The 13,574-nt window shown below is 43.8% G+C and overlaps 6 protein-coding genes across 6 annotated transcripts; 3 read left to right on the top strand and 3 right to left on the bottom strand.

Annotated features, from left to right (window-relative positions):
- Positions 1-63: 63 nt before the first annotated feature.
- O0I10_004173 (uncharacterized protein) lies at positions 64-1,702 on the bottom strand (the record flags this gene model as incomplete). The annotated part of the gene is made up of 6 exons (XM_058484235.1): positions 64-253; positions 309-728; positions 799-961; positions 1,026-1,428; positions 1,487-1,633; positions 1,700-1,702. The coding sequence occupies 6 exons, from the start codon at positions 1,700-1,702 to the stop codon at positions 64-66; spliced, it is 1,326 nt and encodes a 441-aa protein (XP_058344860.1).
- A 766-nt stretch (positions 1,703-2,468) lies between these two features.
- O0I10_004172 (uncharacterized protein) lies at positions 2,469-3,755 on the top strand (the record flags this gene model as incomplete). The annotated part of the gene is made up of 5 exons (XM_058484234.1): positions 2,469-2,676; positions 2,743-2,963; positions 3,032-3,113; positions 3,167-3,427; positions 3,505-3,755. 5 exons carry the CDS (start codon positions 2,469-2,471, stop codon positions 3,753-3,755), a joined length of 1,023 nt encoding a protein of 340 aa, XP_058344859.1.
- Positions 3,756-3,966: 211 nt separating this feature from the next.
- O0I10_004171 (uncharacterized protein) lies at positions 3,967-4,287 on the bottom strand (the record flags this gene model as incomplete). Its single annotated transcript, XM_058484233.1, has 1 exon — positions 3,967-4,287. The coding sequence occupies one exon, from the start codon at positions 4,285-4,287 to the stop codon at positions 3,967-3,969; it is 321 nt and encodes a 106-aa protein (XP_058344858.1).
- Positions 4,288-4,974: 687 nt separating this feature from the next.
- O0I10_004170 (uncharacterized protein) lies at positions 4,975-5,841 on the top strand (the record flags this gene model as incomplete). The annotated part of the gene is made up of 2 exons (XM_058484232.1): positions 4,975-5,053; positions 5,120-5,841. The coding sequence occupies 2 exons, from the start codon at positions 4,975-4,977 to the stop codon at positions 5,839-5,841; spliced, it is 801 nt and encodes a 266-aa protein (XP_058344857.1).
- Positions 5,842-6,348: 507 nt separating this feature from the next.
- Positions 6,349-7,525, bottom strand: O0I10_004169 (uncharacterized protein; the record flags this gene model as incomplete). The annotated part of the gene is made up of 4 exons (XM_058484231.1): positions 6,349-6,446; positions 6,505-7,075; positions 7,130-7,187; positions 7,260-7,525. 4 exons carry the CDS (start codon positions 7,523-7,525, stop codon positions 6,349-6,351), a joined length of 993 nt encoding a protein of 330 aa, XP_058344856.1.
- Positions 7,526-10,790: 3,265 nt separating this feature from the next.
- On the top strand, positions 10,791-11,949 carry O0I10_004168 (uncharacterized protein; the record flags this gene model as incomplete). Its single annotated transcript, XM_058484230.1, has 4 exons — positions 10,791-11,041; positions 11,110-11,167; positions 11,226-11,787; positions 11,849-11,949. The coding sequence occupies 4 exons, from the start codon at positions 10,791-10,793 to the stop codon at positions 11,947-11,949; spliced, it is 972 nt and encodes a 323-aa protein (XP_058344855.1).
- Positions 11,950-13,574: the final 1,625 nt, after the last annotated feature.

Below are 13,574 nucleotides of genomic sequence, written 5' to 3'. Positions count from 1 at the left end.
GATGATGGAAAGATATGGTAGTCGTGGGAATGATTATAAATGAATTGAAACGAGCTAGCTCTTCTAAGCAGTCTCTTCTTCTTGGTTACGCTTCTTGAGAACCAAAGGCTCACCAGTGATACGCTTCCACAAATCATGGACATCGTCGCATACAGTCTCAAAGTGAGAAGTAGCATCATATGACTTTGAAATAAATACTTGATCCTTGGTACCATCCTCCAAAGGTTCTTCCAATGGGCTCACAGATACAAACCTACACACAAATAAGTAAATCCTATTTCCAATCAACCTTGTCCATCCACTCTTACTTGTCATGAATGGGACCCAAAAGCTTCAAGCCGGCTTCGATTTCTTGTTCAGGGTTGTCAGTTTCAACAATGGTGGAGACAATGGCCAAGTAAAAGTCCTTGGGGCACACCATGTGGGCATTGCTGACACAGGCAACATAGACATCGTGCTTACGACCCACTTGGTTTTGAGGAATCACGATTTGCACCGAATCAATATCACCGGTGTTGGGAATAGGATGGGTCAAGAAGCAAATGGCACGAACCACAGAGCCAATCTTGCGAACCTTGCCAGGAGCATAAGATGGATCACAAATCACCTTTTTCGCCTTGACAACATCATCACCTGCCTTGACACCAGAGACCTGACCATTCTCATCATAGACGAGTTCACTCACAGCCTTATCAAGCATGTAGGTACCGCCATAGACAGCGCTAAGTCTATATGGATTTGTGTGTATGTGAGTCATCATGTATGGCGGGGGTGGAATTGTTATTGCATAAACCTTACCTTGCAAAGGCTTGAGGAAGATCACCCAAACCATAAAGAGGATAAATATAAGGAGACTTGCCATAACGAAGGACGGAGGCAGCATACAATCGGATCTTTTCAACGGTATCACGAGCGGGTTGTTGAAGATAGTTATCATCAAGATGAAGAGCCATAGCGTGACCTATCATCCATGCTCTATTGATTAGTATACATGAAATCATGCAAAAGAGTAAAACGTCACTTACCAATGAAATCTTGAGTACCCGAATCCAAACCAAACTTCTTATACACGGTAGTCATGGTATCGGTACCAATGTTCAAGCCATTGTGAGTGGCAGGGTTGTTATCATCCCAAGCTTGGACCCATTCAAGGAACTTTTTCATGCGACGCTTTTCAAAGATACCCATCAAAGGAGAAGAAAGAGCCTCCATCTCATTGGAAGGGACCTTGGCAATCTTGCCGCCACGATACACATAGGAGCCAGAGATTTGCTTGAATTCAAGGTAACGGGTAACATCCGTATGGGTCAAGAAGCGTACAATCTCGCCGTTAGCCATCATGAACTTTGGGATAAGATCAATGTTCCAGTCGCGGTCGCGGCCAAGGTTCTCGGGTACAGGCTGACCAGGTCGAATCTTGTTGTAAAGCTAATGAACCCAATGTCAATATGGCCCATCACCCCCCAGATGATACGCCATGGCCTACCTGAGTCAAGTTGAGCGATGCAGATTCACCACCATAGTAGTCGTTGCGGTCCATGTGGAGCACCTTTTTACCATCAACCGAGAGCAAGCCCGAAAGGATGCACTCTGTCAAACCAGTGCCAAGAACGATAACGTCGTATTCTTCATCCTATTTTCACCACCTTGTGTTAGATAACAAGACACTTGGGATGGTGAAGGCATGATGAGAACTTACCATGATGTGTGTTGCAGTAGAACAAGTTAAAAGGGAGAGTCGATTGGGACGCGTGCATCCTTTTCAGCCAACCAACCAGGAGTCGCCGATCCAATATCCCTGACGACGATTATTATCACTACTACTACTACTACTACTATTGTTGCTCCCTTTCTTTGTCTCTTACATCTTGACAACAAATAAATGGTTGCTGTTAATGTGAAGCTCTTTCTCAAGTAACCACACATACCATCTTGCATTTTTACATCGTATTGAATAAGGAAGCTTCTACTATCCTTGGTGCGTGGCGGGTTTTAACATCTGCACCCACCCACTCCTCCCTCACACTAAAATTATGCAGGCAACGACTATTAAGGCAAGTAGATCAGTTTCTTCTTGCTTCCTTTAGTGTCCAAACCCAAGGGTGAAGAATACATCTATGCTGTATACACAACTTCTTTCAACCACTATGAATCCTATCATCCTCTTTTTAATCGCGTGATATAGATCGAAACATCCCGCCATTGGGAAGGACGCTTTATTATGCAATCAGTTACAGCCTATGGCTTTGAAAGAACAAACGACTACGTATTTAAAGAATGGTTTCAATAGCATCGATTCCAGTGATATAATTTGCTCCGCGAAGGTGGTGGGAAAACACATTTTGACATCTTCTTGTTACGGCCCAACCCAGCAGCTCGAAACACAAACGTTACAACTTTTACACACACACACACGCACGCACTTTTTCCAGTGTCAATGCATACAGCATCTCGAGAATCCTGACGCAATGAGGGATTCACTGTGGATACTAATAGTCGGCATATTGGTGTTTGTACTTGTACTGGTGCTGCTTTTATGTTTCACCAAGGGAAGCGGCGATACTCTCTTTCTCACTGGGCCTGACGATCCTGAAACGGCATGTGCATTCAGAGAAACACCGGCATTGTTGGCTACTCTTTCTGAAGATGCGAGGATTAGTTATGAACAAGCCAAAGGTAAAGTGGTGGTTGTCTTTTTAGAGAAAACGTTTCCATGGACACGTGTTCACGTCATGGTGATAGTCTTTCAACAACGATATCCACCCAACAGCATACCAACCGATATCACACTCTCACAACTGGTATCCATTCAAGAAAAAGGCGTATCAGCATTCGAGTTTGAGTTGAATATGGAATCAAATGGATTCGTATCAGCACGTACAGAACTTCAGTTTCTAAGTGGTGAATCATGCTTTCAAACCAACCTTCCTCTTCCAAGAAATCAAGATGTTTATTATTGGGAAGTACGTATAATAAGGATCGAGTGTAGAAGGGTGATGATGATGACGGATGTTAACTTTTGGCATGATAGGCAAAGTTATTTGAAAAACCAGCAACAACCACGGTGGCTATTGGCGTTGCTACAAAGCCATACCCTCATTTCAGGCTGCCAGGTAGGTGGGATGATTCTTATAGAGATCAAGATTTCTCACACGCCACTTCTTAGGATGGAATCAGCATTCGATTGCCTATTTCAGCAACACCGGATGCAAGTATTTCAGTAATCCATTTCATGATAAGCCCTATGGACCACCCTTACAACAAGGAGATGTGCTAGGAGTCGGCTATCGTCATCGTTCAGGCACTATCTTTTTCACTCGCAATGGTCGACGCTTGGATGATGCTTGTATGGGGTTGAGGTGGAACCTATTTCCAACCATTGGTGCCAATGGTCCATGTCAGATCCATGTCAATTTTGGGCAATTAGGTAAAATATACATTTACACGGGGGGATACGATGATGCTGTTCTTTTCCTTCTCACGTGGCTCTCTTTTGTAATACAGGGTTTGTTTTTGTTGAGGCGAATATCAAGAAATGGGGATTAGCGCCTGTGCATGGTACCCTTGCTCCTCCCCCAGCTTATGGGCTGGAAGCGGATTCATTATTACTTGAACGTGGTGACGATAGTAGCAGGACCACCACAACAATGACCAACAACAACAACAACAACAACAATGAGCGACAACCTCTCTTAATGCCGCCGCCGCAGCAGCAATTGTATCCTCCGCCCCCAGCATACAACACGTTTTCCTGAACCCCGATATTTCACACGCACAGACACACAGCAGTGCTGCTGCATTGGTAACAGCGTGGGATGGATTGATTGCATACGATAAAGCGTGTGTGTTATATTTCATTCAACATGTAAAACTGGCACTATTAGCTTCAATACATCTGTACTACATATAATGATACAATTTGCAAATGGGGGGAAACGGGAATTAAGGATGGTCTTACGATTCTTCTCATTCGAGTGGCACAACTTTACCACCGATGGAGAGTTGCTTGTGGGGTTCTGGGATGTTTTGCTGCTTACGGAACTTTAGCTTTTCTTTCATCTCGGTAGCAAGTTGCTTGGCACGATCCGTTGGCTTCATTTGAGCATGCTCCGATATACGTCTTCCTTCGGTATCAGTACCGATAAAGGCATTAGGATCGGCTGTTGGACGTCTTTGGTTGCTACCATGCTGGTCGATGTCAGCACCTGTTGTGGCACCCATGACCTCCTGGCTCGGCGCCTGGTGATCGTTCTGGGTCGCAGTTTGTAGCACATTTTGTTGTTCCATTGCATGAGACTGCATGATGATGCGTATTTTGCTTTACAAGTAAAAGATGAATACGATTAAAAGTAAAAGAAAAACAACATGGGTTGATGAAAAAAGAGATCAAAGAATACATGTAACGCATACCCATTTTGCAGGGGTTTCCGAATTTAGTAGGGCCGATACATGCACTACGCTGCAACCAAGGGCCCTTTATTGCAAGACGACGATCTGCCAGGACAACATGGAAGGTTTCACAGATGCCTGATTACAACACATGACACTGCACCTCCCAAAATCTTATTAACAAACACACGCACGCACCGATGGGCAATGGTAAATCGCTGCTGCTGTTATTTTTCCACACACACACACACACACATTGATGATGATGATGATGACGATGCAAAAAGTCAATCTGCTTAATGATCTTCAGAATGCATCTTGCATGCAATGTGGGTGAAAGCAGCCTGAAACTTCATTCCTTGCCAGTTTTAGCCTCTTTTATTTCCTATCATCCTTTATCAGCTGCCATCATCACCATCGGGACAATTGGCATCCGCAAAAGTTGCCAAAGCCAACACACACACACACACACACACACACGCTTACTTCCGGGTAACCATGTGCGCCTAAATCATTTTGGGTTCATCAACTTTTTTTTTCTTTGTAACAGCTTTCCTTTTCCTTCCTCTTATTACTTCTATCATCATGGACACAGAACGTGTTTCATTGCCACCCATACAATCCATGCTCGATGGACCGAATATAGCATCCAACAAACCAAAAGGTACATTACATGCATCCTGCTGCTTGTATGAATGAGCCCATGTATTAATACTAATGCCCTTATCAGAAGCCGTTGTTTTCAACACTACCATCAAACAAACATCTCCATCTCCACCGCCATCTCCATTATCGCCTTCTGCTGCTACGACCAACGAGGAGAAGAGTATACCACAACGACGACGGCAGCTGCATCATCAACGTCAATCTTCTTCGCCTGTGTTTTCAGTGGATCGTCCTCCACTGACACACATTACAACTACTACTACTACACATAGCATCACCACACAAGACAACAACAATCATCATCATCATCGTTCAGCACGCCCACCTGCTGCTGTTGCTCGACATCATTATCATCATCATCGACGTGCATACTCTACTGAATCATTCCTCGATAATACTACATCCACCACAACACCCATGTACAACAAGAAACCTGTAACCACGGCAACAGTGATGATGGAGTCCCATGACCCCCAGCAACAGCAAAATCATCGTTATCGATGTCCGATGTGTCCCAAGACCTTTTCACGACCATCATCACTACGAGTACACATTTACTCTCACACGGGTGAGAAACCGCATGCATGTCCTCATCCTGGTTGTGGACGTCGTTTCAGTGTGCAAAGCAACATGCGGCGTCATTTACGAGTCCATTATTGTTCTTCTTTTTCCGATGATCAGCAGCAACAGCAGCACCAGGATCCAGAAGTGGAAAGAGCTTTGCAACCTAAAGGGGGTGCAGCTGTGGACCCCATTCCTTCTCTTATCCCTTCATCCGAGCCATAATATAGCATCTTCCACCATTGTATTTATATACGTATATCTATATCCCCCCTTTTTTGATTGCACTGTTGGCATTTCTCTTCTTCATTCCACCGTTTCAAAAAAAAAGACGCAAACTAAAAAAGGAGATGGTTCCCAAAATCATGCTACTACTAGATCGTCGCTGTCACATGTATCATAAAGCTGCTCTATTATCTTTGTCAGCAACCTACCACCATGTCCAACTAGGATACATGGATCATATCATGAATCAGTATGGGATCGATAACAGGCTTCGAAAGGAAAAAAAGACCCTGATAAAGGCTGAGCTCGGGTATGAATGGCAGTAGCCAAATATACCTATGATGGCTGAGATGTCGATCCACACTAATTCGACGTCATCTCAAATTCAAAAGGCATCATCTTCCCTCTTGATCCATCATGGTAGTCGAAGAACTCCCAAAAGCATACGCTAAATTGAGACCCTAATAAGGTGTCTCGTGTCTATATTGAAACTTCTATTCTTACAATTCAAAGTCTATCAAATGCTTTGTCAAGCTGGTACTTGATCATTGCCATCGATTGGGTATATAGGCTGGTCTCTATAGGATTATTCATGTATCCATGGGCTTCAAAAACGTTGAGTGTCAGCTATTAAAAGAGAGCTCTACTATGCATTTTACTTACTTGCTCCAATGACACGCACACATGCTGTATCCACGCCAGCTTTTGTTAGCTTTCTCGCATACGCTTCAGCTTCATCACGCAACACATCGGCCTCAGCGGTCAATACCAGAGCGGGTGGTAAACCTTTCAAGTCTTCCACGGACGCCAAAATGGGGCTCATATGATTGCTCATCTTGGCCTCTGGTTTGTTATCATTGTATGCGTGTTCCATGATGTACACCTCCTCAATTGACAAATCATAATCACCGCCACCAAATTCCGTAAAGGATGGAAAATCCGTACTACTGCGACCACATGGCGATGTGGATGGGTAAATAAGGATCTGAGATTTGATGTTCTTGATATCAAAATGTTGACGTTCCTTGGCCATCTGGCATACCACAGCGGCTACGTTACCACCAGCACTATCACCACACACAGCTAGCATGGTGGGATCAATGCCAATACCATGGCCATTTTCAAGAGCCCAGCACACGGTCGAGTAGCATTCTTCATGGATCGTGGGGAATTTTACATCCGGGGCCAATGAATGTTCGGGAAAAATAATAGCAACGTTGGCTTTAACGCAAATCTTGACAACTTCTTGTTACTAGGCTGATTCTTATGCAGTGGCATTTAGACTTACATCTCGCACCAACTTGCCATGTGTGTGCTTGGATCCACTCACCCATCCACCACCAAAGCTATTACCGATCACATGATGATCAACAATAAATATGGATGACATAAGCTGATATGATGGTATGCTTGCTTACAAAAAGACAACAGCAGGAAGAAGTTCATTCTCGGTGCCAATGGGTCTCATTAATGTCACTTTGATGTTGGTCTTTTCGCCCATGGTGACTACCATATCTTTTTCAATGACCTCGGGGAGTTGAATGCCATTCAATCGCTTGTTGGCCATGGCACGATATTCGGTGCAATCAGAAGGGTCAAAAGCCGGACCCTTTTTGTTCGCTTCAAAAGCTGCAGCGTAAACAGGATGCACAGGTGTGCGTGATGGCGTCAAAGTAACTGTCATAGCGTCGTGGGAAAAATAAAAGAGTAAAAAAAAGGGGGTAGTGGTTTATCTTGGGCTCTATTTATGCCCATGAGCTTGAGTTAGGTTACACCGACATCCGACGCTGATGATCCCGCTCATAGCAGCAGTCATTATATAACGTAAACATCTCACTCATGCTCTCTCATAAAGTGGCAGCTAACAGCCACTTTTTCCCATTCTCAGCTTTTATCTCCTCTACCACAATGGAGTGATGCCCCTGCTCCCAACATTTATTTCCATGTTTCAATGGCCTTGATTAGAGCAGATTTGACTGAGCTACGCTCAAAGAAAGAGTACATCAATTGATAGGGAATGCATACATGTATAAGTATTGATGTTCCCTTTGTTTGAGCGTAGCTCAGTCAAATCAGCTCCGACCAAGACAATTGAATCGTGGAAATAAATATAGAGCAGGATCATCGTTCCCATGCCATATAATAACCAACAGTGCCGATTGGGAGCAAGTGGCTATTAGCTGCCAATGATGAGCTGTCACTGAATAACTTGTAAAGTATCATCCATTGATCCTTCCAATCATGCAAAATGGATTGTGTTACACAAACACGTCCCTCTTCATCTTTGGCTGTATCAGGGTCTTACTTGGCAATGAACAAAGACCGCCTTTCATACGGCATCACGCTTACAGCATATGTAAAACATAAAGGTGCCTGTATCTCTAAACTTTACAATCAAACGTGGGGTGTTTATGAGAGCAAAATTGCTTGGCTTGGCCAACTGCACCCCCGCTGAGCAACATCGTTCTCATAAAGACCCCACGTTTGATTGTGAAGTTTGGAGATACAGGCACCTTTATGTTTTACTGTACATATGCTGTAAGCGTGATGCTATATGAAAGGCGGTCTTTGTTCATTGTCAAGTAGCTAGACCCTGAGAGAGAGCAAACGATGCAGAGGAGCATCGTATTTGTATCACAACGCGAGAGAGAGAGCCAATTCTATTGGCGGAGACATGCATAATGGATCCCTTCCCCTGTCTGTCTATAGCGAGGTCCCCCTACCCTATTATAGCCTGCATAGAGCATGACCCATACTTATACAAGGCCGCATAGCATAGCGTTAGCTGAACGCTGTTAAAGGTAAGCATGGTATGTTCATGCACTCGTGTCACATTGTATCACACCCACTCTTTCTGTTTTGAACGTAATCGATTAAGACAAAAGCATAATGTAAATGATTCAACCCCACTTTCCGAACTTCTTATTTCTACTTCCCCTTTCGATCCAGAAGCCAACCAAGCGATCCACATCTTGCACATGTGAGTCTATAGCATGATGCCCTTCTAAGTATTATCTTAAAACCGATGTTCATTCAATGAAAAAGTCGGAGAATAGCGAATGGAAGTGTGGATGTTTAATATTATAAAGGTACTGGATTACAACTTGAATAAGATATAGGTGAATCACATAGAGTCAACAGGGTACTTGTGTCATGCTATTCTTGGTTACTGCCGCCATAAACATCCCTCATCCACGATTGCAAAATAGCTGCTGCATGCATCGACACGAGTATTCCAAATAGTCCATGGCTATAAAATACACTTCGTCAATGGCCATTCCACCAATCCATCATCATCCTCAGCTGTATCCACACCCATGATCCTTCCTTCCTGATAATGATACCAAGTAACCAAAGCAGCGTCCAAGGTTTCTCATCACTGCACTTGATTGCATCCATCCATCATAGCCATTGCAGATCCAATATTGCTGCTGATCCCTTCCCATCCTTCTGTTGATCCATCTCTTTCATGGTCATTTTCATTGCAGCTCAACCAGACGAACATTGCTTGTATTGCGGTGTACTTGATATTGATATGGAATCATCCATTGGTATGCGTATGTATCAAAGCAAGGTACTACACGTAAATAAAGCTGCTTCCATACAATGGCTATCTGCTGTTCACGTAAAGAAGGCTGTAAGGCAAGTTGCTGCAAGTAAAGAAGACCGTTTGGGACAATGAAGGCTTTCTAACGGTAACTGCTGCAATGAATGCTGTTACGTTTGATCGTGGCAGGGAAGCGCACAAGAACGTGTGTTGTGTCAAAAGACTCGTGTGTTGTAGAAGAGTGACAAGAAGGCTGTGTATACGCCATGCACTTGCCATTCAGTCAAAGACAATCGGATCAAGGCAATTGTAGGGTTGACATGGTGGAATGAAGCAGGACAATCGTTCGCAGGCAGTAGTTGTATACTCGAATGGGTCAACAGTTGGGAATGAAAGGAAGAGACAAGAAGTTGGTGAGTGGAAGAAGTGGAAATTAAATAGGCGGACACCTCTTGTTTGAATGCATGAACACTGTACATCAAACCTTGATTATGAGATTACCCCTCTCGAACCTCAAACTTTCACACAATGTGCTATTGGTCATCCTGATCAAATTTGTCTGTATAAAAGTATACTTCATCATGAAATCTTAAAGGGGGAGCGTCCTAGTTCACATGCGGTGGATCAAGCAGCAGTCGCAGGGTCGAAGATACAAAGATTTTCCGGTTGGTAGCCTTGAACCTTATCCCCCCCGCCTTCGGCAAAGCCGCGTCTTGTATACCTTTTCCCACCATCATGTCAAGTTATCTATATGCAACGATCTTTTGTGGCATGTCTGTATGTATACAAAGCAAACGTTTCACTATCCGTTTCTTCCATTATCTTTCACAAACAAGCATCCCTACTAGGTATTGTCGTGGCACAAACACTCTTGCAAGAAGGTGCTGATGGAGCAGGCTTTGTTTTGCATTTTTGTTCTTTATGCACCACCACATTCCCACACATGATGCCTTTACAAATGCATATCAAACATGCCATTGAGGTTATAAAGACTACTAGACAATGACTATCTCAAGGAATAACATCATTGTTGTAAACCTTAATGATCGGCAAAAGCTTTTTAGCACGATCCTTATCGTGATACATGGCTGAAGGGTCTGTTTGCTCCCCGCTCTTGAGTAGGTGCGACGAATAGCATAATGCTTGCGGAACCATTTGCATACCTGCTAATGTTTATGACTTGGATTGGGAAAGGTGATACTATTACACAATATCAATAGGAGATTTGATAGTGCACCAATGCTGGTGGTTTCCGAATGCCCGCAAGCTTATTATGCGGTATCCACAAGAGGCGCAGCATCAGCAGCTATCATTGCACTATCATATCTCACCCACCTCCTCTCCTTATAAAAGACGCAACACTGGCTTGGCATTCATCATCAACATTGCTTTATTTCCCATCATGACTCGTGCTATTCCCATTCACCCTGCTTACGTTGACTCTGTCAAAGCCCGTGATGCCGCCCCATTGCTTCATCAAATCGAGGACTTTGAAGCATTTAACAAGGTTGTGGACGCACACTGTGCTACTTTTAAGGTGCCTGAAGTGATTGAAGAAGATCGTAAAGTGGAATTCAACGGCAAGACTCTCGATTTGACATTGCTACGTCCATTGGGCACCGAGAAGGAGGTGCTTCCTGTTATCATCTTTTAGTAAGTGTTTGTCAAATTACCCTTATTGTCATCCTTTTTATCTAACCAGGATGCATGAATTATGCAAGCCATGGGGGCGCGTGGGTAATGGGTTCCAAGTATACAACTGGCAAAATTATTCGCGACGTAAGTGTTCTTTTCGTACCATACACCACGTGCATTGCCTAACTATTTATAAACATAGTTGTGCATCAAGAACCATGCAGCTATTGTATTCCCCAATTATGCACTTGCTCCCAAGGTCAAATTCCCTGGCATTCACGAGGAATGCTATTCGGCATTGGAGTGGGTCCTTGCTCACGGTAAAGATAGCCTGCTTGACACATCCAAGATCGCAACCTGCGGAGATAGCGCTGGTGGCAATTTGGCAATCGCAATCCCTCTCATGGCTAAACAACGTGGACTCCCTAAGGATACGATCAAGGCCCAAATCCCATTGTACCCAGTCACCACCGATACTCGTGAACATTCTCCATCGTATCAAGAATTAAGCAATGGCCAATACATCCTCACTCATGACGAGATACGATTCGCTTCAAAGGTTTATCATTATGATGATGGCTCTAATGGTGGTGACGAAAAATGGATCTACCCTCTACGAGCCTCTGTTGATGACTTGCGTGATCTTCCACCAGCATTAGTGATCACAGCTGAAGCTGATGTCTTGTGTGATGAAGGTGAAGAGTATGCACGCAAATTGGTAGAGGCCGATGTTAAAACAGCTGCAGTGCGCATGATTGGTGCCGGTAAGTTTAAATAGGATGATGATGGCACACGCTCTACTCACTTGCATTGCAATCCAACCAGTACATGGATACATAACCCTCTCTCAAGTGGACACTCCAGTGTATCTCCAAACCTTGGCAATGATCAAGTATCACCTCGATGAAGCGTTTGGTAAATTGTAAATACACCTATCATTCGATCAAGTTGGCCTTCAAAGCCGCAGACACCTTCGTTATCATTTCCCATCATCATCGTATATAGCTGACTTTAATACATTGCTACTTGGTTTGGCCACTACCTAAAAAAAGCTGAGACGTACTTTGACTAAGATTCGAGGTGATGCATGCATAACCTAAAGCATACGCCTCGATTAAAAGCTGTTGTTGTTGTTAATCGATCTGCCCCAAATACTCATTAGCTAGGATGGCCCGATATCACTGCCCGACTTTCAAATTGCTTATAAGGCTTTGTGGCATTCAAATACCTTTTAGGTGTATCTTTATTAGACATCACAATAATGCTGGTGACAATTATCGCTTCATCACGTGCATAGGTCAAGTTGGGATAAATGGCCTCCATTTTTAAGTGTTACCAGTGAACCACCCCTTCTTTTTTGTTGTAGCGATTGTACACCACGACAGCAAAGCTTTACTTCTATTCCTTGCCATTTGCAGTCAGCATCCGTCTCTTGGTCATATGCCATCACTACAAGCAACTACATCCTGGTTCATCGTTGCTTTGTTCTTGTTTCAACCTCTGCTCCAACACAGCCCGTTTCAACCCGTACGTTTGACCATGACCCAGCCCCATTCAAGAAAACAATCTTCAGCAATGGTCCTCGTCGTCTCAGCTTGCTAGAGTTCTTGGTGTTGATCTTGGTCATATTGACAAGCTCCAGGTACTAACAAGGCCATAGCATGCCCTCATACTAGCAACAAACCAAGAGTTCTTACAAACTTGCTTAGATACTCCTTGGCATGGTGACAGGCGATGGTTAGTGGGATGTCGCAAGGAAAAAGTGTTGGCAGGATCCATGCAATGGTCATCCAAAACTTCTTCTATCTTCAACAGGTACCTCTTCAAGCACAAACAGCCATGTCGCACTTGATTCAATGTGGGTATTCCAGCAGCCAGATGGATTACAAGCCCCTCCATCAGTCTATTGGTATGAATCCAATCTCAACTGCCTTGCGCTATATCTTGTCGTGATGTTGTTTGATGGTGCAAGGAACGCTATTTATGGGGTATCCGGATGGATTGCGACAATCAGGTAGGTTTGGAAGATGGCCCTTTCGTGTATGCTCGTTCAAGGAGGATTGGCTATGGTATGCAACCGAGTAATGTGGATGAAGGCAAGATGGATATGGTATGGTAATTATTGGAATACGTGTAGGTATTGTGCATTGTAGATGTAGTCGTATTGTCTATGAATTAAATTGGTCGATATAAAGCTGTAAAGAAGATATCTGGATTAATAATTATTGGTTTGTGGCGCACATGGAGTATTCTTCACAACCTTTGGTATGACACCTATTGCATCGAGCCATAACTAAAAGGTCTCCTTCGCCGACACGTATCTTTTTTTGTACTGACAACAGTCATACGAGCGCAACCTCTCATGACCGAGGAGTACACCTGCGCTGCTGAGGCGATGAGGGCACATGACCTGAAAAAATTATCGGATTCCTTCTACAAAGGAAACCCTTGCTTTCGCAAGTATCAAGATGAAACCATTATCTTTATCAAGACCGCTACGTTCAAGAACACTGAGCTGCAAGATACCTTGAAGACACCAACAAAGAAAAAA

The sequence above is a fragment of the Lichtheimia ornata genome, assembly GCF_029851405.1.
Source record: "Lichtheimia ornata isolate CBS 291.66 chromosome Unknown scaffold00015, whole genome shotgun sequence".
Classification (NCBI taxonomy): domain Eukaryota; kingdom Fungi; phylum Mucoromycota; class Mucoromycetes; order Mucorales; family Lichtheimiaceae; genus Lichtheimia; species Lichtheimia ornata.
This window is presented reverse-complemented; position numbering and strand designations above follow the sequence as displayed.